We start from the raw sequence: 27,586 nt of genomic DNA on the forward strand, positions 1-27,586 counted from the left end.
AGATCAAGGTGGAGGGGAGGGGAGGGGAAACCCATCGCAGACAGTTAGCTTTGCAAACAAGCTCTCCCATCTGCTGCATTCTGGTCTCTGTGCGCCATTTTTCAATACAGGAGTTTGCAAGCCCGTTGACAGTGGTTCTGAGAGTGCTTCACTCCAGAGCATCTGAGAGTTTCAGGGAGCTTTGGAAGGGAATAGCGGGAAGAGTTTCCCAACAGCCTGGAATCTCTCAGCAGGAGAACTGTGTCTGCTGCCCTGGGTACCCCTGATTGCAGGACCACTTACAGGCCCCGGGAAGGGGTTCTCTCCAGGGTGCGGAGGAAGAAAGACCACAAAGGCTGAGAGAGCAGGGCGTCTCTGGGCCAGGATTCCTTCCACTCAGGTCCCCTGTTCCTTGTGTGCTGCCCCTGCAGGTCCCTCCCTCAACCCCTGGCCTGCGCTATGAGATTCGGACAGATTTCCCAAAAGGGCAACTCTTCAGCCTTTGAAAGGGGGCCAGTCAAGAAAAGCTACTGATGAGAACTCATCTGGACAAACCGCCTTAGCTAATGTTTTCTCACACCTTGTTTCCTAGTTAATTCCCACCAACTTGACTTCCCACCACTGTGCATCTCACTCATTCACTCATTTCCCCATTCATCCACTCAGCACATTTACTGAACACTAACTGCATGCAGAGCTCCGTGCTAGGAACTGGTCTCCGCTCCCAGGAGCTCATGGTCTAGTGGGAGAAGTGCACAGCAACGGGTTCCTGATGCTCAAATGTGGATTGCCCTGAAGCCATGTCCTTATTTCTGGAGTTAAGGCACAGCCTTCCCGCCCTTGATTTCCAAGCGCCCATTTCCTGCCCTGTCTCTGGTTGGGTGTAGCTATTTCTGTCTTGACCATGGAACAGAACACAGGAGTTAGGAGCTTTCCCATAGGAAAAAGACAAAATAGCATTAGGCTGGCATAAGGAGGAGAAGGAGTTTACACGTGAATGGGAAGCAGAGGTTTTTTGAAGGAGGCAGCATCTGGACCGCAAGAACTAGGGGAGACAGGTAGGATTTTTGCAGGTGGGAGGCATTCCAAGTTGAGGGGACAGTGTACCAAAGGCAAGGAGATGGAAGAGCCACAGTGTTTTGTGGGAGTCAGTCCAGTTTCCTTGGAGGGTGGGATAATGGAGGGGATGAGTGGGGGAGGATAATTCTGGAAGGGATACTTCGGGTCATATTGGGGCAAAGCCTTGGATTTGGGGCGAGGACCTTACAGTTAATTCAGTAAACACTGGAATGCTTTCACTTTCACACTTGATCTGGCCCCTCATCAGAGCAACCCTGAGAGATGCCCTAGACAGCACATCTTGGGGCAGCACCATATTTTGGGAGCTCCTGCCTGGGGGAGGGGACCAAGCCCAGCCTGAACCTGGAGCCGGCCCAAGGCGGTGGAGCGTAATGTGGGATATTGGCTCTGAGGCTCTGGCATCCTCAGGGTGGGAGTGTTGTGTCTTACACCTGGGAGTTTACTCAGAGGTGAGGTGGGAGAGATGAGAAACCAGAACTGGTCCGGCAGGAAAAGGAGCTGGTAGGGACCTGGAAAAGGGGGTTTGTTCTTGACCCCCAAACTAACTGCTGGGCTTCAGGATTGAGTACCAGTACTGGCTGTGGAGATTGGGGCAGAACAGCAAGACTAGCAGATTAACCACATACCTAGGTATGGAAATTCAGGCTCAGATAGGTTAAGGGACTTGTCCAAGGTCGCACAGCTAGTCAATGCTTGGGTTAAACTCAAAATCAAGCTTTTAGATTCTAGGTGAGCGTGTGTGTGTGTGTGTGTGTGTGTGTGTGTGTGTGTGTGTGTGTGTATACACATATACATATAATTCTGTCACAAACATAAAACCCCTATTATGGCCAGGTTCACTGAGTGAGTGAGTGTGTGTGTGTGTGTGTGTGTGTGTGTGTGTTTGACTTGTGCTTGTAGGAACAAGCAGAAGAGATGATGCATGAGGATTCTGGGCTTCAGATAAGATAGTTTGATATTTTTATTTTAGTTTTGCTTAGAGACACAGAAATAACATATTTCAGTTGGTTAATGGAGTCAGTAGTTTCTTCTGGTGTTCTGTCACTGAGGCCAAATTCTAATGGGCAGGTACCCCACGAAGAACGCTGTGTGGCTTTGAAAGGTACTAAATGGCCTTGCTTCTGGGGGCAGATTTCCCTTCCTCCTCCTTGGGTTTGTCCCCTTTATTACATGATGCCTGAGGAAAGAGGCAATGGAAAGAGATGTAGAAAGAGATGGAGAGGTATATTCAGTGCCCAGAATAGGAAACTGGTTTGGAATTAATATTTGCCATAAAAAAAAAACAGCCCCCAATACTTATTACTTATACATATTGCATAATTAGGCTATTAGGGACATATCAGTAAATGAGCAGTCCTGGCGCTTGCTCTCGTGGAACTGAGATTCCCCAAGTGAGCAAATCCCCCACTGGATGACTGGGAACTACCTTAGTGCCCCTACAGGCCACCAGTCCCTCCTCACCTGTGGGTCACTCCCCATGGGAACAATGTTCCCTTACTCTGGCCTTGAAACTAAGTCCTGGTGCCCAGGGCCAGTAACACCAAGGGGAAGGTGGTATCATTTCTCTCTCCTCTAAATTATCTTTTCCTTAAAAATTTGGTTTGGGGTGTGTACTTTTAAAGGTCAGAGGCAGAAGGCTGAGGGGACCTCGGATTTGCGCTCTGTGTTCTGGGGTGTTCTCTCTAGCACTATGAAGGGCACCAGGATGGTTGGAGTTCTAAGAAGGGGACAAGGCACTGATGAGTTTGCTACCTATTTCATTACAGTCCTTGCCTATTTCATGGGCTGTATTTTGAATCCTTCCAGTTCCGTGGCTTTTGAAATATTCCTGCAACACCAAAATATACCCACGGATGAGGATCTCTCTTCGTCTTAAGTAAACTTTCTATCAAAGCATCACAGACATATAGGAAAGTTCACACTTTGTACATGTACAGCTTGATGAACTTTTCCTAAGAGAAGTTACCCACGTTCCTATATCAAGCACCTCGGTCAGGGACAAGACCCTCAGTTTGCCAGAAGCCACCTTTGTTCCCCACTCTGCTCCCCACCATAAGTAACACTGTCTAGACTTCAAATGCCATAGACTAGCATTGCTTGTTCTTGAGCTGTTTATAAAGAGTGTGTACTTTGTGTGTCTGCCTTCCCTCAAAGGTATGTGTATGTTTAATCCACTTGGAGTTTATTTTGGTATAGGGTGTTAGGGAGTGTTCTAATTTCATTCTTTTACATGTAGCTGTCCAGGTTTTCCAGCACCACTTATTGAAGAGGCTGTCTTTTCTCCATTAGAGGGAAACATAGGAAAAACACTCTTTGACATAAACCACAGCAAGATCTTTTTTGACCCACCTCCTAGAGTAATGGAAATAAAAACAAAAATAAACCAATGGGACTTAATTAAACTTAAAAGCTTTTGCACAGCAAAGGAAACCACAAACAAGACGAAAAGACAACCCTCAGAATGGGAGAAAATATTTGCAAATGAAACGACAGACAAAGGATTAATCTCCAAAATATACAAACAGCTCATGGAGCTCAATAGCAAAAAAAACAAACAGTCCAGTTAAAAAATGGGTGGAAGACCTAAATAGCCATTTCACCAAGGAGGACATACAGATGGCCAAGAGGCACATGAAAAGATGCTCAGCATCACTAATTATTAGAGAAATGCGAATCAAAACTACAGTGAGGTATCACTCACGCTGGTCAGAATGGCCATTATTAAAAATCTAGAAACAATAAATGCTGGGAAGGGTGTGGTGAAAGGGAACCCTCCTGCACTGTTGGTAGGAATGTAAATTGATACAACCACTATGAAAAACAGTATGGAGCTTCCTTAAAAAACTAAAAATAGACCTACCATATGACCCAGCAATCCCACTACTGGGCATATACCCTGAGAAAACCGTAATTCAAAAAGAGTCATGTACTGCAATGTTCATTGCAGCTCTATTTACAATAGCCAGGACATGGAAGCAACCTAAGTGTCCATCGACAGATGAATGGATAAAGAAGATGTGGCACATATATACAATGGAATATTACTCAGCCATAAAAAGAAATGAAATTGAGTTATTTGTAGTGAGGTGGATGGACCTAGAGTCTGTCATACAGAGTGAAATAAGTCAGAAAGAAAAAAAATACCATATGCTAACGTGTATATATGGAATCTTAAGGAAAAAAAAAAAAGGTACTGATGAACCTAGTTGCGGGGCAGGAATAAAGAGGTAGACATAGAGGGGCTTCCCTGGTGGCGCAGTCGTTGAGAATCTGCCTGCTAATGCAGGGGACACGGGTTCGAGCCCTGGTCTGGGAGGATGCCACATGCCGCGGAGCGACTGGGCCCGTGAGCCACAACTACTGAGCCTGCACCTCTGGAGCCTGTGCTCCACAACAAGAGAGGCCGCGATAATGAGAGGCCCGTGCACAGTGATGAAGAGTGGCCCCCGCTTGCCACAACTGAAGAAAGCCCTCGCACAGAAACGAAGACCCAACACAGCAAAAATAAATAAATAAAATTAATAAACTCCTACCCCCAACGTTTAAAAAAAAAAAAACGAGGTAGACATAGAGAATAGACTTGAGGACTTGGGGTGGAAGGGGAAAGCTGGGGCAAAGTGAGAGTAGCATCGACATACATACACTACTGAATGTAAAATAGTTGGTTGGTAGGAAGCAGCAGCATAACACAGGGAGATCAGCTCGGTGCTTTACGATGACCTAGAGGGGTGGGATAGGGAGGATGGGAGGGAGGCTCAAGACGGAGGGGATATGGGGACATGTGTATCCATATGGCTGGTTCGCTTTGTTGTGCAGCAGAAACTAACAGTATTGTGAAGCAATTATACTCCAATAAAAATCTATTAAAAAAAAGATAAGTGTGTGAAATCCAGCCACATTTTGCAAGACAGTTTGTTCATTCTCATTGCTGTATAGTATTCCTTTGGAGGAATATATTACAATTTATATATCTGTTCCACTTCTAATGCTCATTTGGGGTTTTTCCAGTGTGAGTTTCTTCTGAATAGAGCTCCTATGAGTAACCTTGTATTTGTCTTCTGGCGAACAGGCGTATGCGTTTCTATAGGGTGTATCCCTGGCAGCTTTTTTTGTTGTTGTTGTTGTTGTTGTTGTTGCGGTACGCGGGCCTCTCACTGTTGTGGCCTCTCCCGTTGCGGAGCACAGGCTCCGGACGCGCAGGCTCAGCGGCCATGGTTCACGGGCCCAGCCGCTCCACGGCATGTGGGATCCTCCCGGATCGGGGCACGAACCCGTGTCCCCTGCATCGGCAGGCGGACTCCCAACCACTGCGCCACCAGGGAAGCCCACCCCTGGCAGCTTTTTAAGATTTTGTCAAACATCTAAGGAAGCGGTTAGACCGTTCCACCCCCACTAGCCGGGTGAGAGTTCCGGTGGCTCCATGTCTTTGTTGGCCGTCACTTGCTGTAATCAGTCTCTTTCATTTTAGCCTTTCTAGAGGCTGAGTAGGGGTGTCTCATCGTGGTTTACATCTGCCTTTCTCCACGAATCAGTGAAGTGGAACGCCTTTTCCTAGGTGTATCGGCCACTTGAATCCTTGATCAAGAGTCTTGCCCCTTCCCTGTTCATCTTTCTGTGCTCTTAGCCCAAGAACCAAGCATGAAGCCTGGCTTTGAGTCTGTCCTCAATTATCTCCTCCTCTTCTGATTAGTTTCTGGCATTTTGTCCCACATCTTGGCAGCATGATAAAATGAGAGGGGAAGAGCTGAATGGAGCATGAGAAGATCTGGGTCCTAAGATGCTCCCCAGCTCTTCCGCTCTCTGGGTGACATTTCTTCACCTTTAAGAAGAGAGAAGTAGCTCAGAGATTGTTATTAAGGTCACTTCTAGCTCTGCTGCTGGTGGAAAATACTCTGCCAGTAAGAATGTGCAGGAAGTGACTTAGGGACTGACTCAGATTGGAGGCTATTTCCAGACGCAGGGCTCCTTCTAGCTCAGCAGCAATGGCCCGCCCCCAAGACCCCGGTTTAATCGTTCTGCTCACGCACTCCCCTTCCTGACAGGACTCGAGGGCCCCGCAGAACCAGTGGAGCTGTCCTTTTTTATTGCTGCTGCGGCCGTTTCCTTGTATGGTTCCCCTGCCCCCTCATGCCTTCCCCTCAGTGGAGGTCACCAGACTCCCTCCCAGCTGGAGATCCACATGTAAGCTGATGTGACATGATCTTTGCACTTATCCGAAGGTCTCAGGATCTATTAAACACGACGACAACAAAACCATCTACCCCTGGAATTGACACGTGGGCGGCAGCTTGGCTGCAAACTGGTGACCTGCCCACGTTTTTCAGTCTAGTACAGGGAGTTGGGACATACGGACTTTTCCCTTTAAAGCCCAGGATGCTGTCGTGTTCAGTTACCATTATCCCCCGACCCCTAGTGCACTTGGCGTGGTGTGACGCCCCTAACGCCAGAGAGAAACAGGGCTGGTAACCCTGGCTTGACGAGGCCCAAGGAGTCTCAAGGCACCTTTGGCAATTCCTTAGTGAAAGGCTGAACCTTGTGGTAAGTGCCTAGAATGAGAATAATCACACCTTATATTTCCGGGAGACTTTCCAAAGCACTCTCACATCCCTTACCCGTGATGTCCTCAGTAGCCCTATGGGTGAAGGGGTCATTGTCATTTCACAGCAGAGGAAACAGAGGCCCAGGCAAGGCAGCTGGTTGGCTAAGTGGCAGAGTAGGTCTTCTCGCCATGTGAGCCCCGAGAGAAGTCATCTCTGCCACTTACCAGCTGGTCCTTGGGCAAGTTACTCAGCTCCCGGGCCTCAGTTTCCTCATCTTTAAAATGGGAATAATGACGGTACCCAGGATTGCTGTGAGGGTGAGCAAATCCATAATCCATGCGGAGCCCAGTCTTCAACCCCTAGTAAGCCCTCGGTGACTGTTTGTTAGCTGTGGTCGTGAGCAGTCCAGCGTTAGCACTCAGGCCCTGGGGCCTTTTCACCGCTCTGCAGCTGTGGGTAAAAGCAGGTCCAAGAGGCGGGCAGGGAGGGTGACCCAAACCAGGACAAAGGGGTGATGTGAGTAAGTTTGGAGAGGTTGTGGCCTGGTGCCTTGTCCCACACCTCCGAGTTGGCGTGCGCTCCAAGAGCAAGGCGGGCAGGGGTGGAAGTTGTGCAGAGAGCATCCTGCCTCATCCTTGGCTCTCAGCACCGAACACTTCACGTGCCTGAATGTCAGACTTACTTTGGAAACTAGAACACAAAATAAGCCATGAGGCAACTGCAGTGCCGCGTCTGGTGAAATTTGCGTTTTTCAGATACCGGGGATAGATGCCAAGGCCAGCAGAGGGAGTGATTTAAGGGCCGGGGTCCAGGAAGTACAAAATGTGTTTGACAAGAGATGAAAAGAGCAGAGAGGAGATGACAGCTGTGGGTGGGAGAAGCTGTGGGAAGGAAGCTGCCCGTGCAGCTGTGGTGACAGACAGTGGGATGGAGCGACATGAGCCCCGGGGACCAAGGACAGCGGGAAAACTCACTGAGGAATGTGTGACGTGACAGAAGGGCTCTGCTGGGGGACCCGGGGAGTCACGTGGCAGCCGGGCTTCCATCTGGACTGACAAGTGGCACGATCAGCAAAGGCCCCTTGTGGGGTCCTTAGTGTCCTGGATGTAGGAAGAGGAGCCACTTACATTCGACTGAAGCATATTGTATCTGACAGCTCTCACGTCTGCCCTCACCTCACCCTCCCAGTGACCTTGCAGCCAGACCACACATCGTTATCTCTGTCCCCTGTTTTCCTACTTCTCCCCGTCACTCCTTGATACATCATATGGACACATCATTTTTTCCTTACTCCAGGCCGTGCCGAGCCTGCCTGTACCCAGTCTGCTCTCATGTCTCCATCCCAGGGCAAGCCCACTCTTCACCCTGTGACCCAAACCAGACCCTTGGCATCCCCTCCTCTCTCACCCTCACTTTGTTGGGTCTGCCTCCTACACAGCTCCTGGTCCCTGCCCTTGCTCCCTGCTGACAGCTCTCGCCTCTGCCTGGGTGACCGCAGCAGCCCTCAGCCGCCCTCCCACTGGGCTCTGGCCCGCTACCGGTCCACCCTCCACACCTCCTCCATGGAGAGCATCCCAAATGCCGATGCATCGCTCCCCATCCAAACCCTGCAAAGCTGCCAGCCCACCCCAGCCGAGCCCAGGCTTGCAGCTGCCTGACTGCACAAGGCTTCATTCATGCCTTCTCACCTTCGCTGCTCTCTCCCCTTTCAGGAATGCGGGTTGGTTGGGTCTCCACTCCAGGAAGACATTTTCCCCCTCAGGCTAAGTAGGGCAGCGCCTCCTACTCGCTCACCTCTGAGCAGCACCCGTTACCCCGAGTTTCAAGCTTTCCCTCTCCCCTCCTTGAGCGACAGGGGCAGGGGTGCTGACTTCCATTTGCACCTCCCTCCAGAGCTACACACAGTGCCTGGCACTCAGACACTTCATCAGTATCAGCAGATGACTGATGGATTCAAAGAGCACCCCACTGGATTCATTCTCAGACAATCTACTGAAAACATCAGGGTTTGCACGTGCAGGCGTGGGAATGAATCCTCAGAACAGAGGGAGAAAAATCACGGGAAATTTAAAACGACCTTCACTCAACAAAGAATTCTCTGCGTTACCACATAAAATCAGCCAGCATTTATTGATCAAACTAGTCCCCCTGACACGTGGTAGGCACCTTACATATGTTCTCTCAGTTAAGCCTCATGACAACTTTGCTGTGATCCTGGGTTTAGAGGTGAGGAAAGTGACTGCAGTTGGTTGAGTAACTGGCCCACGGGAACATTAAGCAGGAGAAACATGGCCGCTGCCCACAGAGAAGATAGCACAGCCATGCAGGAGGGGCAGGGAGTCCAGGGAGCCCATGAGAAGTGCGATGGAGGGGCTGACCTGGGCTAAGCATTGCACAAAAGTTACACTGAGGCAGCCCTGGAAAGGACGGTGGCTGGATGGGGAGGTGTGTGGAGGTCGTGGCTCAGGCATGGCCAAGGAGGCGTGGACTGGTTAGCAGGGCTAGAAGGTTCAGGCAAGAGAACCGTGGGGCGGAGCTGAAGGGTTAACACGATGGTGGGGGACTTGGGATGTGGCCAAGGTTTAGCTTAGGTAACTATGGAAGGTAGGGAGAGTTACGTGTGTGAAGCAGGGTGTTAGGAAGATTAATGTGGAAGGTGGGGGGAGGAATGAGATGAGGAGTAGTCAGAAGGCCATTGTAGTCCCACATATCAAGGGGGTGGGCCAGGCTTGGGCAGATGGAAGTGAGAGTAAAAAGAGGGGATGGAGGCAGAATTTGGTACAGGACTGACTCGGGGATGGGCCGACAGTCTAGAAGGGTACAGGCGGGCACGGGAGGTCTTCCGTTATGAGTCCCCTAGAGCAGAAGAGACATTGGATGCTTGGCCCTCAACCAGACCATTCTGGCGCTCAGTGTGCTGGGTCTGACCACATGCCTGGAGTCACTAGGCTACAGGTCTTATCTCAGCTGCTTCAGTTTGAGGAACATTTCCCCCTTCAGGTAAAGGAAGGGAATGACTCTTCTCTGATCCTTTAGCTGCAAAGTCTGAGAAGTATCAGGACACAGTTCAGGGAAGATCAAGGGGAGACATCCTTCCTTAGCAGGCGAGGGACACCCAGACTTGTGATTTTCCATCTTTCCAGAACCTTCCAGCGTGCAGACTTCAAGAGCAAAAACAGAGAGAAAGGTCAACATGAAACAGAGTTTTGCAAACGAGTGTGTTGGCTGACCATCAAGGGTCATTCTAGTGGAGTGTGAGAGCTGAGTTGGGAACCAGACCGTCTGGTGTGACGTCGAGACTCTGCTGCTTAGTGACTGTGACCTCACGGTCGTCTCCACGACGAGCGAGGAGGTCTCAGCGCCTACCTCAGGGAATGACTGTGCAGATTTATAGCTCTTGGAAGAATACCTGAGACCTAGGGTTCAATAAATGTTATCTATTATTACTATCGTGTAACGTGATTCAAGCAGGACTAAAATAAGACTTGGAGGAGCCCTAGTCTCAGACGCTGAGGAATCTTTTTCAGGAAACATTTCAAAATTAAGCCTTGGCCCACCTCCACACTTCCTGGTCCTGGCTAGACTCTGCATTTGCCTTTTGAGAACATTCTCCCCTGCACACACACATGCACACACACGGGCACACACACGGGCACACAGCTGCCATCAGGGTAGTGCTTGGTACCAACTAAGCCAGGTCCTGGCAGCATCCCAAGAGAAGCCTCTTTGCGGCTTCCTGAGAGCAGCTGATCTTTCTGGAGAAAAGGCGCTGCTACTTCCCTGTGGTTTCCACCAAACCTCAGTGTTCCACTCACTTCAAAGGGGCTGAGTTGTCTGGAAAAACACAGTGGTGCAGAACGGAGCCATGGTCATTTCTAGGAGGTCTAAATGTGGCCAGAGGCGTCTGCATTCGCCAGGTTAGTTGTGCGTTCCGAGCCCAGATTGCGCGTGGCAGCTTGGACAACAGACGTGCGTGAGGAGATACACTGGGGCTAGAGACTGGAAAAATCATACCATGTCATAGCATCAGCAGCACCAAGAACAGAGCTGGAGCTGCTGCTTCCAGAGCAAAGCGTGGAGATGTCTTGTCTTCTGCGTTTAGTATCCGTGCTGTCTGTGGAGGGTGGACATAGGTGCATCATAATTTAGTGGGACAAACCCTTGAACTGTACTTTCAGATGCCATTTGGTGAATTAGTGCAGATCTGATCTGTGGAGTTGGGGAAAAGGGGAGATAATGAGGGAGATTTTCTTAAAGTTTAATTTTATGATTTATAACGCTTTTAATGATTCTGAGGTTGTGGCCTTTTTGATTGTTTAAACACCCTTTCTTTTATGAAATAACAATGATGCTAGATGATGAGAGTTTTAAAATACAATTTTGCTGCAAAAGAAAATGTTGCAAACCTTCTCTATATTTTTTTAAAATTTTGTTTTACTCATATGAAAGAACCCAATATCTAGAAACTATTGTCTGACACTAACGTTGAAATTTTAAATTAGATTATATATAAGCTAGGTTCAGTAATGACCTAGGACAATGATGTCTAATAGAAATAGATGTAAGCCATGTATGTAATTTAAATTTTTCTAATAGTCACATTTTAAAAAGTAAAATTTTGTTAAAGACTTTTTTTTATGTGGACCATTTTTTAAAGTCTTTATTGAATTTGTTACAATATTGCTTCTGTTTTTATGGTTTTTTGACCACGAGGCATGTGGGATACTAGCTCCCCAACCAGGGATCGAACCCATACCCTCTGCATTGGAAGGTGAAGTCTTAACCACTGGATCTCCAGGGAAGTCCCTAAAAATTAAAATTTTTTAAGTGAAATTAGTTTTAATAATATGTATTATTTAACCCAATACACCCAAAATTATCATTTTGACATAAAATAAGGTAAAAAAATTACTGATGAGGTAGCTTGCGTTTTTTATCAGTCTGAAATCTTGTGTGTATTTCATACTTACAGCATATCTCTATTCTGATACATCTCAAATGCTCAGTAGCCACAGGTGGCTCGTGGCTACCATATGGGACAGCACAGGTCTGGGAGAAAAGGGCATCTGAGTCATAGTCTGGCAGTCCTATCAGCTAGGATTCAGTCTCTCCCCTCCCACGTGAGGAAGCATTGTTCATCGCTGGGACTTCAGTGAACAAGGGGAACATCCCAGCTTTTTAAACATAGCTGAGTTTTCAGTGCAACAGAGAATGCATCAGACCTGTCCACAGGCACCAGATGACTGTCCCAGAAGTTCTCCCAGGACAGCCTGAGGAGCCCAAGGCTCCCCATTCTCCCCACATGGTACCATTCTCAGTTTGGGTGACTTGTTTGGACTCCTCTGTGTGACTGACCTTGGCACGTCACTCAGCTTACAGCTCTGCAGCTTCCATGTGCTGGTGCCACCTGTCACTTGGCAAGGGACGTTTTCTCCTCTGGCTTTGCCCCCATGGAAGCCTCACCTGCTTCCTCCCGCATTCACTCATCCACTCATTATTCAGATGTTTATCGTACCTATACTATGTTTAGTCGCTGTGCCAGGGACTGAGGTTATAACTACGAATAAGTCCTGGCCTTCATTGCAGCTAAGAGTCAGCAGAAGAGACGGAGAGTTCCCAATGCTTGGTAATAAACCACAGTGATGGGGTGAGTGCAGGGTCCTAGGGGGGTGCAATAGAAAAGACTTGGAGATCAAGAAATGCTTCCGAGGGGAAGTACCTTCCAAGCCAGGATTAGAAGAGGAAAAAATAGCCAGGCCTTGGAAGAGAGGAGAATGCCTTTCAGACACGTGGGAGGGAGGGCAGCGCCTGCTGAGGTCCAGAGGGGAAAGAACAGGTGAGGCAGAACGTGGCTGGAAGTTGGAGGATGTGAAGAGAGGAGTCACAGGTGAAGCCGGGTCACCGAGGATGGTAAGCGGTGATTAGGGGGTTCAACTTTATTTTGTGAGCAGTTGGGCAGTGTTGAAACATGTTAAAAATTTGCAGTTTGGAATGATCATTCTAGCTGCAACATGCAGGAGAGACTGGAAGGGGATAAAGCCAGCTAGGAAGCGGCTGCAGTAATCCAGAAAAGACATGATGGGAAAAGAGAGAAACAGCCAGATTGAGAGATACGTAAGAAGGATTGATAGGATTAGGTTTAGGGAGGCTGGTGTCAGGGACGGGGAGGCTGGTGTCAGGGACGGAGAGGCAGGATTCGAGAATACCTCTTGGGTTTGGGCACACGGTAGATGGTGAGCTGGGGAACACGGAAGGGTCGGCAGGCTTGGGCGAGGTATGAGAGGCAGAGGGTGGCTGAAGAGGTCATCTCGTGGGGACATCCTAGAGAAGATGCTCATCAGATTAAGGTTAGGGTTGGGATCGTCAGCAAACAGATGGGAAATTGAAGGCTTGGAAACAAGTAAAATAATCTAGAGGGAAGGAAGATTGCGGAGAGAATGGCTTAGGAGAGGATTTTCGAAAGGAGCACCAGAATTTCAGAGGAGGGAAAGAAAAGGAAAACCAAGAAACAGCCTAAGAAGAGGAGAACCATGCTAGGGGGATTCTACCAAAGCCAACGGCAAAGATCCAAACATTTAATGAGATGTATGGCCCTCAATATTAACTCCTACGGAGGTGACAAAGCAAGGAAAAGACTGAGAATTTTCCATCAGATTTAGCAACATAGAGAAGTAATGGGGACCTTGGTGGGAATATTTTGAGGGGGTAAAAGGGCGCTGGAAAGCAGAGGTGGCCAGTACCCCCATGCGGACTGGGCCTGGGGCTTCTCTAAACCATCTGACAGGGCCCCCCAAGCCTGAGTGCTTTAAGGAAGTAGCAAGTTCAATAGCCAAGAGCTAGGAGATCTTAGCTTGGCCACTGCCAAGCAGGGTGAACGTGGCAAGTCGATTTGCTCACTGTTCTGGGCCTCAGTTTGCACATCTTTAAAAAAGGAGGGAGCTGGAAGCAATGCTTTTAAAACCTGTGCGTTACAAAATTCTGTTTTTGGTAGGATGTTAAGTGGTAGGCTTGATACAATATATATATCCTGTGAATATGTGAGTTCCCATGATATGTGAAGGATTTTAGGGCAGGGTTTGAGGTCAAAGCTTGGTAAACAGGATGCTAGCGCAAGTCTCAGAAGCTTTAACATGTTAGTGTGCATGGGTGGATCACCAAAAAGTTAATCTAGTAGTTTTCCAGTATTTCTCATGTGCCAAACTTACTTGACTCTTGCAGACTTTATTCAGAGCGTGCGTAGGCTTCTGGAGATGCAGTCCAGCAGCTCACAATGTAGGGACTGACTAACCAGAGGAGCTCTGTGGTCCATTCCAGTCCAGTATTGCAGCAGCCCAGGAGTTTGTATGGAGCCAGAGAGGGAAAGGTCTCCCAGCTACTCTGGGCTGCGAAAGAGCGGCAGAGACTGAGCCTTTGGCGGCCTCCAGACAACATGGCCCCTTACATCCTAGTGTACCGCTCTCCAGTTAGCTTTGCAGCATGTCAGCAAAGAACCCTTGGGGCATTGGTACATCGCCAGGAAGATGAGCTTGCGGAGCCTGCAATTAATAATGATGGTGGAAGTGCCCTAGAATTGTCAAGATGTAGGTTGTCTTAGAAATGTGATGCTACTGGAAGTAGGTGGCTAAGAAATCCAGAGGGTTCTCCGAGGAGCAAGAAGTGAACCGCAGACCCCGAGCTGGCCTGACAGATAGAGTCAACCAAGAGCATGGCGATGGTTGGTACAGGGAATGCATTTGTTGGCCTAATAGGCCCAGCCTGAGACCAAGGGCTGTGCCAAATGGCCTCGTGTTCATGGAGTGGAGGGATGTCTGTGTTACCGTCTAGGTCAGCCTTTCTTTACTGGACTTCTTCAAGTGAATCAAGCCTTAAAGCCCTATGACATCCATTATATGAGATGAATTAACTTCTCCTCTGTGCGTGTGGAAGGGTACTAGTTATGCACCGTCCACGGGAGAAGTGAGAAGAGAGTCTCTCAACCATTTTCTATGTGTTTGATTCATATTAAGAAGCCCTAAGGGAGCTGAATCTTTAAAGACTGGAACAAACCCCAAAGGTACCCCTGAAGAACTTCCCTCTGTACGTTGTGGCCATAGGAATCCTGTACCTAGCAACATCTTGATGCCAACAGAGCATGAATGAAGTGGGAGCTCTGGAGCTCTGCGCTGGGAGAATCGTGATGCCTTTGCATAGCTCTTCCACCAAGTACCCAAGAGAATTTACCTTTGACCCCAGGGCAGTGAGAAATCCTGGTGGACTCGGGTTTTCAGGAGCTAAGGGTACCTGTATTCATTGTCTGTTGCTGCATAACAAATTACCATGAAACTTAGTGGCTTAAAATAATGTTTATCATCTCACAGTTTCTGTGGGTCAGGAATTCAGGCATGGCCAAGATGGGTCCTTTCCTTCAGGGTCTCTCACAGGCAGTGTTCAAGGTGTCAGCTGGGGTTGCAGGCATCTCAGGGCACGTCTCAGGGGGGACTCTCTTCCAAGTTCACTGACATGGTTGTTGGCAGGATTCGGTCCCTCACAGGCTATGGACCAGAGGCTGCTTTCAGTGCTTTGCCATGTGGGGCTCCCCATTCATGGCAGCTTGCTTCAGCAAAACATACAAGCGAAAAAGATGGAAGTCACTGTCTTTTGTGACCTAATCACAAAAGTGACATCCCATCACTTTAGCTGTAGTCTGTTCCTTAGAAGCAAGACACGAGGTTTAGTCCACATTCAAGGCTAAGAGATTACACAAGGAGGTGGGTGCTGGGGGCCTTCATCTGCCCACCAGGAGCTCAACCAAGTTCCTAAGCAGTTCAATTCCCTGCCCTGGCCCCCTTATCCCCTTCCCAGGATACTAGAATTTAATAACATGCTCAGCAGGGACTTCCCTGACAGTCCAGTGGTTAAGACTTCACCTTCCAGTGCAGGGGGTGCGGGTTTGATCCCTGGTCGGGGAGCTAAGATCCCACGTGCCTTGCGGCCAAAAAACCAAAACATAAAACAGAAGCAGTAGTGTAACAAATTCAATAAAGACATTAAAAAAAATGGTCCACATCAAAAAACAATCTTTAAAAAAAAGTAACATGCTCAGCAATTCAAAATGTGGCCGTGTCATGGAATAGCAGATCTCACTGTTATCTTAAGTGTCTTTTATGAGACGCAGGATTTCCATAACGCTAAGTGAGGGTGACTTGAGGCAAGAAGTAGGAGCAGTATATGTTTATGTGGATGAACCAATTAATCTGCATGTGAAATCCCAGTGAAGTTGACACGAACTAAAAATTTCATGCCTTACAGTGTATAGTGTCGCCCATGAAATGAGATTAAAAGGAATTTCTGGTTTTACAGCTGTCATACTTTTTATACTGCTCGTGTTTTTCTCCTCTAAAGAGTCAAGTTTGAACCTAGAGGTCAATTATACATTTGGCGTTTTATAGTTTTCGGTCATCTTCCTTTTCCGCATAGCTGAGAGCAGGCTTCCTTGCACAGAACTGAGCTGGGAAATGTATTAGGTATTCTTGGTCCCTGTCCTGAGGGAGCTGACGCTCTGGAAAGGTCACTGGGCCAAGAGCTCTTCCCCTCTCGTCCTTTCTTCCTCACACACGTCAGCTTTGGGGGGGGTGTTGGTGGCAGGAAAATGGGGAGGAGATGTGGTCTCCCTGGGACCTCTTCTGGGCTATAGTGGAGGACACAGGGGGACAGAGACGGAAGTGGGGACCAAGGAAAGGCTGTGCCACCCACCTGCAGGGAATCCAGGTGGTGACTGCCTTGGGGACAGTGTTCTCCCAGGAAACTAGCCCTACGTACCCCTGCTTCACAGTTTATGCCTGTTTCCCTTGGCCTTTGCAGCTGTAGAGTTCAGGCAAATGGCACACGTGGAGAAGATAACCCCTTCGTTTTCTATGTCTGGTCTGGCCTCTGGAACGGGCTCTGGACCTGCGGGAATCGGAGGGACAAACTGTAGCTTTCTGCTTAAAAACAGGTTCACGCGCCTCCCAGGGCCTCGTTGAAATCACCCTGTGCCCACCCTTTCAGGCTTCATCTGGGCGTAAGTGGGAGCCCCTGTGGCGGCTCAGCCAGCAGTGTCCCAGCCTTGCTGTCACTACCCCGGAACGGCAGGCAGCCTGTGCCTCCCTGCTGGGTTCTAGAGCTCGGTAGAAGCTGCTCCTTGGGGGTGGTGATCGAGTGTGAGCCCAGGGGTCCACATGGTGTGCAGGGCCCGTAATACACCTAGGGGACAGACGGCAGCTAGGGATACCCTGATGCCTGGAATGGTGCTGGCACGGAGAGGTGGTGGCTTGGTGACAAGGATATGCAGCAGGCCTGGGCTCACTAGCTGCAGTGAGTTACTTAACCTCCCTGCGCCTCAGTCTCCTCCTGAGTGAATCCATTAAACAGTGCACCCTCCCACAGGGCTATCTGTGAACCTTAAATATGCGAGGTGCTCAGGACAGCGCCTGGCAGCAGGGGTCACTAAGTAGTCGTTTAAAAACAATAAATGCTGGAGAGGGTGTGGAGAAAAGGGAACCCTCTTGCACTGTTGGTGGGAATGTAAATTGATACAGCCACTATGGAGAACAGTATGGAGGTTCCTTAAAAAACTAAAAATAGAACTACCATATGACCCAGCAATCCCACTACTGGGCATATACCCTGAGAAAACCATAACTCAAAAAGTGTCAGGTACCACAATGTTTACTGCAGCTCTATTTACAATAGCCAGGACATGGAAGCAACCTAAGTGTCCATCAACAGGTGAATGGATAAAGAAGATGTGGCACATATATACAATGCAATATTACTCAGCCATAAAAAGAAACGAAATTGAGTTATTTGTAGTGAGGTGGATGGACCTAGAGTCTGTCATACAGAGTGAAGTAAGTCAGAAAGAGAAAAACAAATACCGTATGCTAACACATATATATGGAATCTAAGAAAAAAAAAAAAACGGTCATGAAGAACCTAGGGGCAGGACAGGAATAAAGACACAGACTTACTAGAGAATGGACTTGAGGATATGGGGAGGGGGAAGGGTAAGCTGTGACAAAGTGAGAGAGTGGCATGGACATATATACACTACCAAACGTAAAATAGATAGCTAGTGGGAAGCAGCCGCATAGCACAGGGAGATCAGCTCGGTGCTTTGTGACCACCTAGAGGGGTGGGATAGGGAGGGTGGGAGGGAGGGAGACGCAAGAGGGAAGAGATATGGGAACATGTGTATGTGTGTAACTGATTCACTTTGTTATAAAGCGGAAACTAACACACCATTGTAAAGCAATTATACTCCAATAACGATGTTAAAAAAAAAAAAAACCTTCCCTGAGGTGGATAATTTCATCAAGGAAGTCACTGCCCAGCTCCCAAGTGGCAAAGGGTTGGCCCAGTGTGTCCCACCCCAGGCCTGATTTCCACTGTGTCATGCTGCATATTTGCATGACCTTTTCCCTTTCTCTAACTGCCCTCAGCCTCCCCTCTGGGGTGCCAGACCCCCGCTTCGAGAGTTTGCCTCCTAGACACAGAGCCATTGTCAGTTCTGGACATTTTAGTGATAATAATTGTTATGCTGTACTCTCTGCTTCAAAGTTACTGGGTCTGCCTCTCCATCACTCCCTCCTGTTTTCACACTCGAGAATAAAATCCCAAATGTTTCTAATTTTTTTTTTTTGTGTGGTACGCGGGCCTCTCACTGTTGTGTCCTCTCCCGTTGCGGAGCACAGGCCCCAGACACACAGGCTCAGCGGCCATGGCTCACGGGCCCAGCCGCTCCGCGGCATGTGGGATCTTCCCGGACCGGGGCACGAACCTGCGTCCCCTGCATCGGCAGGCGGACTCTCAACCACTGCGCCACCAGGGAAGCCCCCAAATGTTTCTGCTTTATGACCTCATCTTTTCTCCCTGCTGCCCAGCGCTAAAATGGGGCTGGTGATCATCATAACACTCTGTTTACGGGCTGCTGCCAGTTTAATGAGCTTGTGCAATAAAATAAAAGGCATGTGCACAGCATTGCAGCTCTGTGATAACTGACAGCCGTCCTCACTTGGGGTGTTTCTGAATCCCCGCTTGGCACCTGTTCAGGTTCAGGGATGAGGCGGGGTAGGCAGCAGAGCAGCGATTGGCTGGTGGAGAGATGGAAAGAGATGGAAGAGGAAGCTCTGACCCCGTGCCAGGCGTTAGCATCTCAGAACACCTCTCTGGAAGCGTCCTCAGCCAGTAAATGACACTGAACGCTCAGGAAATGGATGGTTAGGAAGCACTGTGAGACCCACCTGAACGTGGAGAAATTAAGTCAGTTGAATCTTTCTTTAAAAAATGAAAATTCAAAAAGGAAACTACAGGTGGAGAATCAGCTCAGAGGAGCGCGCGTTATGCAGGAGCTGCTGTGGCGATCAGGACAGCAGCCCAGGGCTGGCATCTGTCTCTGCACGCAGCGGTGGTCCCGCCCTTCCTCCTGGTTGCACCCTCACACCCATCTTTCCTGCTCGCTAGCTCTTCTCTCCAGTAAAACCCCTGAATCTTTAATAAATTATAAACATGTTTCTCGTCCATCTGCCGGCGCCAGATCTCAGTGTTGGCAGCTTTCTCCATTTCCCTGGTGCCCCTGATAGATCTTGCCGTTTGATGAATCTTTTAGATCCTCTCACAGGAAGCCCACGCACATTCTGAGTCCCCACAGTGGCCTGTTTTAAGGATTTTTCCTGGCCCCTTGGCCTTGTTGCTGCCAGTGCCCAGGGCTCGCGTCCAAGTGGGACTGCAGCCCCCCTGGGTCTTGAAGGGCAGGTGGCTCATGCGCAGGGCTTGGGGAGGTGGGCCCTGTCCCCTCGGGCTCCTGTGCCTTAACCAGGTTGAGTTCACAGTGGATGCTAGGGACAACTACCACATTAGAAGTCACGGAACCTGGACGCAGCTCATCTCGGCCACTCACCAGGTGTGTGAGCTTGAGTGAGATCCTGAGCCACAGTTGCTCTCATCTGTGGAGTAGAGGTTCTCAGAGGCTGCTGTGAGGGTCCGAGGAGACGGAGGATGAGTCCAGGCAGCATGAGCTGAGAGCAGGGGCAGGAGGAAGACAGTGCTGAGTGCTGGGAGCCGGGAGCCGGGAGCCGGGAGCCGGGAGCCGGGATGCCCGTTCCTCAGAGCTGTGATGCACCGCCTCCTGCTGGCCTGCCCTCCCTTGGGCCTGTGCACACAGGAGGCGCTTATGGGATTTCTGCCCAGCCTCGAGGAAGAGCCCCTGTCCTTTATCCTGCAGGAGCAGGAGGCTGGAGGGGGCTGAGGCCCGGGAGCAAAGCAGCCCAGGTGCCAATGGACGCCTGTTGGGCTGAGTTCCGCCCACTTTAGGAGGTTGGACTGGGTCCTCTCCAAGCCCCTTCCTGCCTTGGCTGGACTCTGAGTTTGTAGTTCTTGTCCAAAAGCACTGAACGTTGCCTGGAGGCAATATTATTATTACAATAGTATTTACCACAATGCAATAATATTACTCACCACCATTTACTCAGCAGCTATGAAACACCACGTGTTTTGCCTGTATTCTCTGCAATCTCCACAAACAAGCCTGAAAAGGAGGTATTTGTCCTCAGTTTACAGGTGACGACACTGAGGCTCAGAGAAGGTAAAGGACGTGCCCAGGGGCACACAGCCAGTTTTCAGCAGATGCAGGATTCACACTGACGTCACAGCCCAGGTTCCTTTCTCTAACACTGATGTTCTCTTTGCTCTCTTTACCGCCTCTTGCCTCCCAGTGCCCCTTACCCGCTGTCAGACAGGGCAGAACCACTCACTAAGGACGCCTTTCCAGCCTGTGCAAGATCTGGCTGCACCCAGCGGGAGGAGGAGTCTGCAGATTTAAACGTCATGTTAAAAATAATGATAGGGCTTCCCCGGTGGCGCAGTGGTTGAGAGTCCGCCTGCCGATGCAGGGGACACGGGTTCGTGCCCCGGTCCGGGAGGATCCCACATGCCGTGGAGCGGCTGGGCCCGTGAGCCATGGCCGCTGAGCCTGCGCGTCCGGAGCCTGTGCTCCGCAACGGGAGAGGCCACAACAGTGAGAGGCTTGCGTACCGCAAAAAGAATAATAATAATAATAGTAATGATAGTCACTATTTGTCAAGCATCTATCATTACCTAACATATTAATAATTTAGGGGGAAAAATCTGCAAGTTAAAAGTTGTTGTCTCCACTTTCCAGGTGAAGATACTGAGTCTTAGAAAAGTAAATGTGGATGTCCAGCCACACAGTTGAGCCTCAGCTGCAGAACGGCCTTCACAGCCTTTCGTTCAAATCAACCATGCTTATTGCACGTCAGCTACGATCAAAGCTTCTGGTTACTGATGCTCTGGGAACCTTTAGCAGGAGAGCCTTGGGCCCAGGCTCTGTTTCACAGATGAGCAGACAGCAGCCTGCAGAGGTGGCTGGTTTACCCACCGTCTCGCAGCTGGTCAGTGGTATCCAGACCCCTGGGCCAGTATTCTGCCAACTGCCTCACTGGGCATCCGGCCTGCAGGTCCAGAACCATGCTGTGACGGGGATGCTGTACCCTGTTTGTGTCCATCTGTCCCTATCTCACCCTGTGAGATCCAGCACCTCCTCCTCCATGAAGCCTTCTTCACATTCACCCCACCGCTGCCCCATCCCCGGGCAGAGGTCCGCTTCCCTCTGCTCTCCCAGCGCCACATGCATGCTGCTGCGTCACTGTGCGACTGTACACCTGCCTCCCAGCTGGATGCCTCCGAGGCAGGAAGAGGAGCCCCGTCCCCAAAAGCTCTCTAAGCGGGTAACTCCCAGTACCTCCTGCACCAACGTGCCCCAGAATAGCTTACCTCATAAAAGCTGGGATTTGGGATCCCATCACCGCCCGGGGTGTGGAATGGGACGCCGTCTCCAGCGCAGTGCCCAGGCCTGACCCTCAGCGCAGCCCTGGCAGCACGGTCTTCTCAGTCATCGTGCTCGTCTGTCTTCTCTCCCGTCTCTGATGGAGGCAGGGAGGTTCTGCTAAGCTCTCTGTTTATCAGCTTCCTATAAGGAGACAGATGATTATCCTTCCACTCCCTGACATCCCCCTCCTTCCTCTTGGTGCTGACAGTGCTCACTGCCGCCTACCCCTCTGCCTGGGTCCCTCCCAGCCCCTCCTTGCTCGCCATGGACCCTGCAGCACACCAGTCGAGGGACCCCCCCCCCCCCGCCCCAAGTCCACCTCTGCCAGCCCCCTGCCCTCCTCCCTCCCCACTGCTCCCAGCTTAGACTCAGGTCTGAATCCAAAGGTAGGCAAGTCCAAGGCCTCTTCTCACTAGGGGCCATTTCAAGGCATTTTCCTCCTCTTTTATAATGGTTATTTAATGAACAACAAATCACCCCCAACCTTTAGTGGCTTAAAACAACAGGAATCATTGATTGTCCTTATGGTCTCTGTGAGGTAGGAATTCAGAGCATCTTGGCTGGGCGGTTCAGGCTTGGAGCTGCTAGAGCTGCCATCATCTGAAGGCTTGACTAGAGCTGGTGGACTCACTTCCAGGGGAGCTCGTTCCTGTGTCTGGCAAGTTGGTGCCGGCTGTGGGCAGGAGACCTCAGTTCCAACACACGTCAGCATCACTCCACAGGGCTGCTTGAGTGTCCTCACAGCGTGGCAGCTGGCTTCCCTCCAAGTGGCCAAGGCAGAGTCTTCGGTGCTTTTATGATTTAGCCTTAGAAGTCACACACTGTCACTTCCATCATTTTCTATTAGTCCTATAAGCTAGCCCTGATTCAGTGAGGGACAGAACTATATACCTCCCCTTTTAAAAGCATAAAAGGCTACGTCATCAGCTGACCTAGGAATGCATTTCCTGAATTTCTTTCTCTCTTTCTCCATGAATGGGCATCTGATATACTTACCTCTTGTTCTGGGGACATGGAGATAGACAAGGGTCCTTCCCTAGAGGAACTCATAGTCAAGTGGGGGAGATAGTCCATCTTGAGAAGTGCCAGGAGAGAGATATGTACAAAATTATGGGAGCACAAAGCACAGGTCATTACCTATCTGGGGGAGTATGGAACGCCTTTGCAGACAAGAGATATTTGCTCTGGGTCTTGAAGGATGAGTAGGAGTTCAACAGGTGGAGAAAAGAGAAAGGACACTGCTCCATGCAGAGGTAATAGTGAGAGCAGTGGCAGAAAGTTATGGCAGCATATGAAGTTGCAATTGTGGAAGGTCTTGAAGGCTGTGATAGGGAGTTTGGACTTTCTATATCAGGAGCCACTGAAGGCTTCAGGCCAGAGGAACACCTGGGCAGAGCTTTGTGGTAGACTGGACATGACTGGCAGGGGCAGAGGGTGGAGGCAAGATGACTGGTCAGGAGACTGCTGCAGGAATCCCCCAGAGGAGTAGACTCTCTGAGCTGGGCCCCTGGGGACTAGAAAGGAGAGGTGGGTTCAGGGGGTGGGGATTCATTAGTAGGTGGAGCTGACGTGATGTGGTGAGAAGTTGTCTCTGTGGGGGGAGCACAGGCAGGTCTGAAGGTCATGACCAGCTTTTCCACTGTCTCTTCCCCTGGGGCCTTCCTTTCCCAATTCTTGGCTCCTTGTGGCTGACCCATCCCAGTCTGTGCTCAGGTCCTGAGCACAACAGCCCTGCCTTGTCTGTGTAAGTCTTCTTATTTAGGGTTTGCTCTTGTAGGAAAAAGTGTTCAGAATTATTAGGGAGGCCAAACGGACGTCATGCCCATTGGCCTAGGATTGAAGTTCTTAAGTGTTTCAGGCCACAGACCTCTTTGAGAATCTACTGAAAGCTATGAACCATCTTCCCAGGGAAGAGAATAGAAACACATTTGTGTATACAAGTTTGCAAACAATGTCAGAGGGCTCACAGCCCCCTTGAAGTCCATCCTTGGGTCTCTGGATCCCAAGTTAAAAGCCCCAAGAAAGCCCCAGGCCTAGGAAGAAAGTAGAAAATGAGGAGAGGAAATGTTTGACTCACCAAACATCTGTTATTTACTTCCTCGTTTAATACCCCTGGAACAGCGAGAAACAGGAGGCAGCATTTACCCAGGATCGCCCCCGGTGGCCCCAGCCTCACTTGGTGGGTTTATTTCCATTATTATAGTAATTTTCGGGCTGCGGGCTACAATTTTCACTTGCAGTGAGGTATTAACTTGGTATTACCCCACATGTAATTGTCATACAAAATGATCCTGGCCATGGGGAAGTGAATGCTTTTTCAAGATGGCATTTTCCTACGAATGCTGGGTTTTAGGGCTCTGCCTCTTTAAAAATGCCAGATTGCGGTGTGTGTGGCCGGCAGTCAGGGGTCAGCGTGGTGTGGTGGGCTGGAGCTGCTGGCCCAGAACACAGGGAGGCCTTGGCAGGCTGGGAGGGACACAGACTGGGCAGCAGAGCCCAAGGCTCGGGGGTGGGCTTATGTGGCTACCAGGAACTATGCGCTGTAACCCAGGCACGCGGCAAATCCCACATTTATGTTCTGTACGCCAACTTAATTCGACTCCAAGCCCAAGTTTCCCCGAGGTGGTGGGAGATTCAGCTCTAATCATTCTCGGAGCTTCCTGGGCTCCCCCGTAGGGCCAGGTGAGGCCCTGGGGTCTTACACAGTGCTGTGCAGCTGGAGGGGGCCCCACCAGACACCAGGCATCTGTCCACGCCAGTGATGCCCTTGGTTTCAGCCCTTGAGATCTGCTTTGTCTCTAAAGGTCTCTAGTCCCGCTGCCTTGCCTTCCCCAGATGCACCCTGCTGGGGTACTGCACGGACCTCCCTCCCACCAGCATCATCATCACCTTCCACAACGAGGCCCGCTCCACCCTGCTCAGAACCATCCGCAGGTAAGAGCTTTCCCGTGTGTCCGCCTTCCAGGCTGGCACTTGGCGAGGGCATGTCTGCCCGCGTGGGGAGGGGGACCAATTCAAGTGTTTCTAAGTACCTGCCAGGCACCGTTCAGGACACTCCACATGTATCCGCTAGTAGTCACTCCTCACGCTCCTATGAGGGCGGCTATTATCCCATTATACAGGAGGAAAGATAGAGGCCTGAGGCATCGGGTTACTTATAGAAGGTCACTGGAAGTCATAGAGGACTTGGTCCCAGAGCACTTGCCCTTAACCACTGTGTAGACTGCCTCTAGAACATGAGTTCTCATTTTCACAGATGATGAGGAAGCTGGGGCTCTGAGGCTGAGTACATCCTCCACCCCAGCATCAGTCTGGGATTAGAACTGGGGTCTGCCAAAAGCATCCAAGAGAGACTCCTGCCTTCCAGGCTGACCTCTTCTCCTCCTTGGAGGAGTCTTCTGATGCCACGCACCTCCATCCCCCTCGCGCGCGCGCGCACACACACACACACACACACACACACACACACACACACACACACACACACCACCATCAGGGCCTTCTTCTGGGCTGCTTCTCTGCACATCTCTACTCTAGCACTTAATGCATTTTTCCCAGATGTGATCCTCAATGAACTGCTGACGGGTAAGGCCTGTATCTTATTCATGTCTTAACCTCACCTCCCTGTGGCATAATAATTAGTCCTACGGCATAGAGCTGCTTTGGTTAATTCAGGTAAAGGACTGAGACTGTGCTGGCACAGAGCAGCCATCCCTGTATCTGCACAGCTAGTGAGCTCTGAAAAGAAAAGAGGCTCTGGGGTACCTAAAAAGGCACCACACTTGGAGTCTGAAGACCTGGGTCAAGTCCCCACCCTACCACTTCCTTGTCTTGTGACCTTGGATAGGTCATTAGCCACATCTGGAAAGATGGTGATAGAAAGGTCTTTCATGTTTCAAGTTCTATCGCATTTTCCACAAGAAGACATTACCCTGGGACATTTGGGGGCCATTATAATGTGGGGACCCCAGGTCCCCCATGCTTTCCTTACACTACGTTTATGTTCTCAGGGGCACTTCAGCTGCTGCCCTCAGACTCACCCCTCTCACCTCTAAGACTTATTTCTCGTTCTCTTCCTGCTGCTTCTCCGTCTCTTTATAACAGTAATGATGGTACTTTATGATAATAATACTAACATGTTAAACGTATGCTGAGCTTTATGGTCCACAGAACACATTTTTTTTTTTTTTGCGGTACGCGGGCCTCTCACTGTTGTGGCCTCTCCTGTTGCGGAGCACAGGCTCCGGACGTGCAGGCTCAGGGGCCATGGCTCACGGGCCCAGCCGCTCCACGGCATGTGGGATCTTCCCAGACCGGGGCACGAACCCACGTCCCCTGCATCGGCAGGCGGACTCTCAACCACTGCGCCACCACGGAAGCCCCACAGAACACATTTTCTCTCTCACTTCAGTTGGAGCCCCATCGAACCTTGTGAAGTCCAGGTGCACGTAGGGAACGGAGGCCAAGTCCACAGAGCTGGGAAGCACAGGAGCCAGGATTTGGGTTTCTGACTTCCTGGGTGGAAGTGGGGAGCAGTAGGGGTGCAGCCCCAGCGCCTCTGTCTGCCAGCCTGACGGAGGGCTTCCCCCGAGGCCCTGGTGCCCTGCACTCTGCAGGGGACTTGGGGCCCATCAACACGATGCTCTTCAGAAGGCGCCGTGAAGTACCAGACTGTACCGCCAATTCTGCTGGGCGCTTTGCTGAGAGAGCTCAGGACCTCTTTCCTGCCTCTCAGGAACTTCAGTGTGAGCCAGGCCTCTGGCTCAGACCCAAGTGTGTTGCATGAAAACATCAGAATTAGGGCCCAAGAGCCAGGTATGACCAGACGGGCATTAACATCATTAGCAGGCAGGGCGGAAGTGAATTTTAGGGGTGGAGGCAAAAAGATTACTTCTAGGAAATTCCGTGGCCAGGTGTCCTTTGCCTTGGGAATCCGTACCTCCCTTTTACTCCCTATCCTGTTGCACAAATAAATCGCTAGCCACTGAGAGAGAATTGAATGAAGAGCACTTCCTATCTCACTTTTGTTGATGCAAGGATCTTTTCTAAGGCGTCTTTTCATCTTTAACTTTCTAGAATTCTCATGGCTTTGCTGCCAGGCTCTGGCAAGGGAAGGATGCTCGAGGAACTGGGAAGGACCGAGTTGCCCTCTCGTCCCTGCCATGCAGCGCCTGGCCAGGCCTTGGTCCCTCTGCCCATCCCTGCCCAAGCTCCTGCATTAGCCGGGGATGGGGGGGGTGGGGGAAGGCACACATGGGGGCGCTCAGAGCCAGGCAGAGGCACGATGTAGTGGGTGATGGGGGGAGGGAGGGAGAGTCACAGCCTTGATGAGTTCGGGGACTTTTCTCACTTAAGGACTGAGAAAAGCCCTGAAGAATGGTTTATCTTGACTGGTGTTGCCACGAGACCCCGTGCATATGTGAGACCCAGGGCCGCCCCCTTCTTCTGGAGCGCCCTCCGGCCCCCTGCCTCCCAGGGGGGCCCCGGACCATGCTGACTGGCCAGTTTGTATCTTGAATCTCCTGGCTGTGGCCTTTGATAATAGCCTAGATTTAGAGGAGAAGTCTCTCAGATTCAGGTGGTTAAGAGATTGGACCCTGGGGCCAGATTTGCCCACTCTGCCCTTACCAGCCGTGTGACCTTGGGCACCTCCTTCACCTCTCTGCCTCAGTTTCCTTTTCTGCCAAACAAGGAATACTGGTAATAACTGCCTCACCTGATTGTGGAGAGGAGTGAATGTCTTCAGGTAGGTGAAGGCCTTGGAACAGTGCCCGGCACAGTGAGCCTGCGTAGGCAGCAGGGTTCTGAGGCTGTGGCTCTCAAGCCTGAGCAGACATCAGAATCCCCTGGAGGGCTCGTTAAAACGTGGTTTCTTGGGCCCCATCCCCACGTATTCCAGCTCAGTAGGTCTAGAGTGGGGCCCAAGGTTTTGCATTTCTAACAGGTCCCCAGGTGATACTGATGCTGCTGGTTCTGGGATCACACGTTGAGAACCGGTATCGCCATCATTGTCAGTCCTCAGATTCCGGGAGCAGCTGCTGGGCACCAGGCAGGGTGCTAAACTCCTTTTCTGTGGCTGAGGCGGTGTGCTGACAGTTCAGTACTTCCTGAAGCTCTCCGGTTA

General features: G+C 50.4%; 1 protein-coding gene across 4 annotated transcripts in view; it reads left to right on the forward strand.

Moving 5' to 3' along the window:
• The window catches only part of GALNT14 (polypeptide N-acetylgalactosaminyltransferase 14), a 223,771-nt gene that overhangs the window by 140,443 nt on the left and 55,742 nt on the right, over positions 1–27,586 (forward strand). For 3 of the 4 annotated variants that reach the window (XM_067703338.1, XM_067703335.1, XM_067703336.1), the window contains exon 3: positions 24,298–24,396. In XM_067703338.1, coding sequence (XP_067559439.1) covers positions 24,298–24,396 — 99 coding nt within the window. Of the gene's footprint in view, positions 1–10,315; positions 10,517–24,297; positions 24,397–27,586 lie in introns of those variants that run through there. The other variant, XM_067703337.1, reaches the window with a different exon arrangement.

Source organism: Pseudorca crassidens, chromosome 14 (assembly GCF_039906515.1).
Source record: "Pseudorca crassidens isolate mPseCra1 chromosome 14, mPseCra1.hap1, whole genome shotgun sequence".
Lineage (NCBI taxonomy): Eukaryota > Metazoa > Chordata > Mammalia > Artiodactyla > Delphinidae > Pseudorca > Pseudorca crassidens.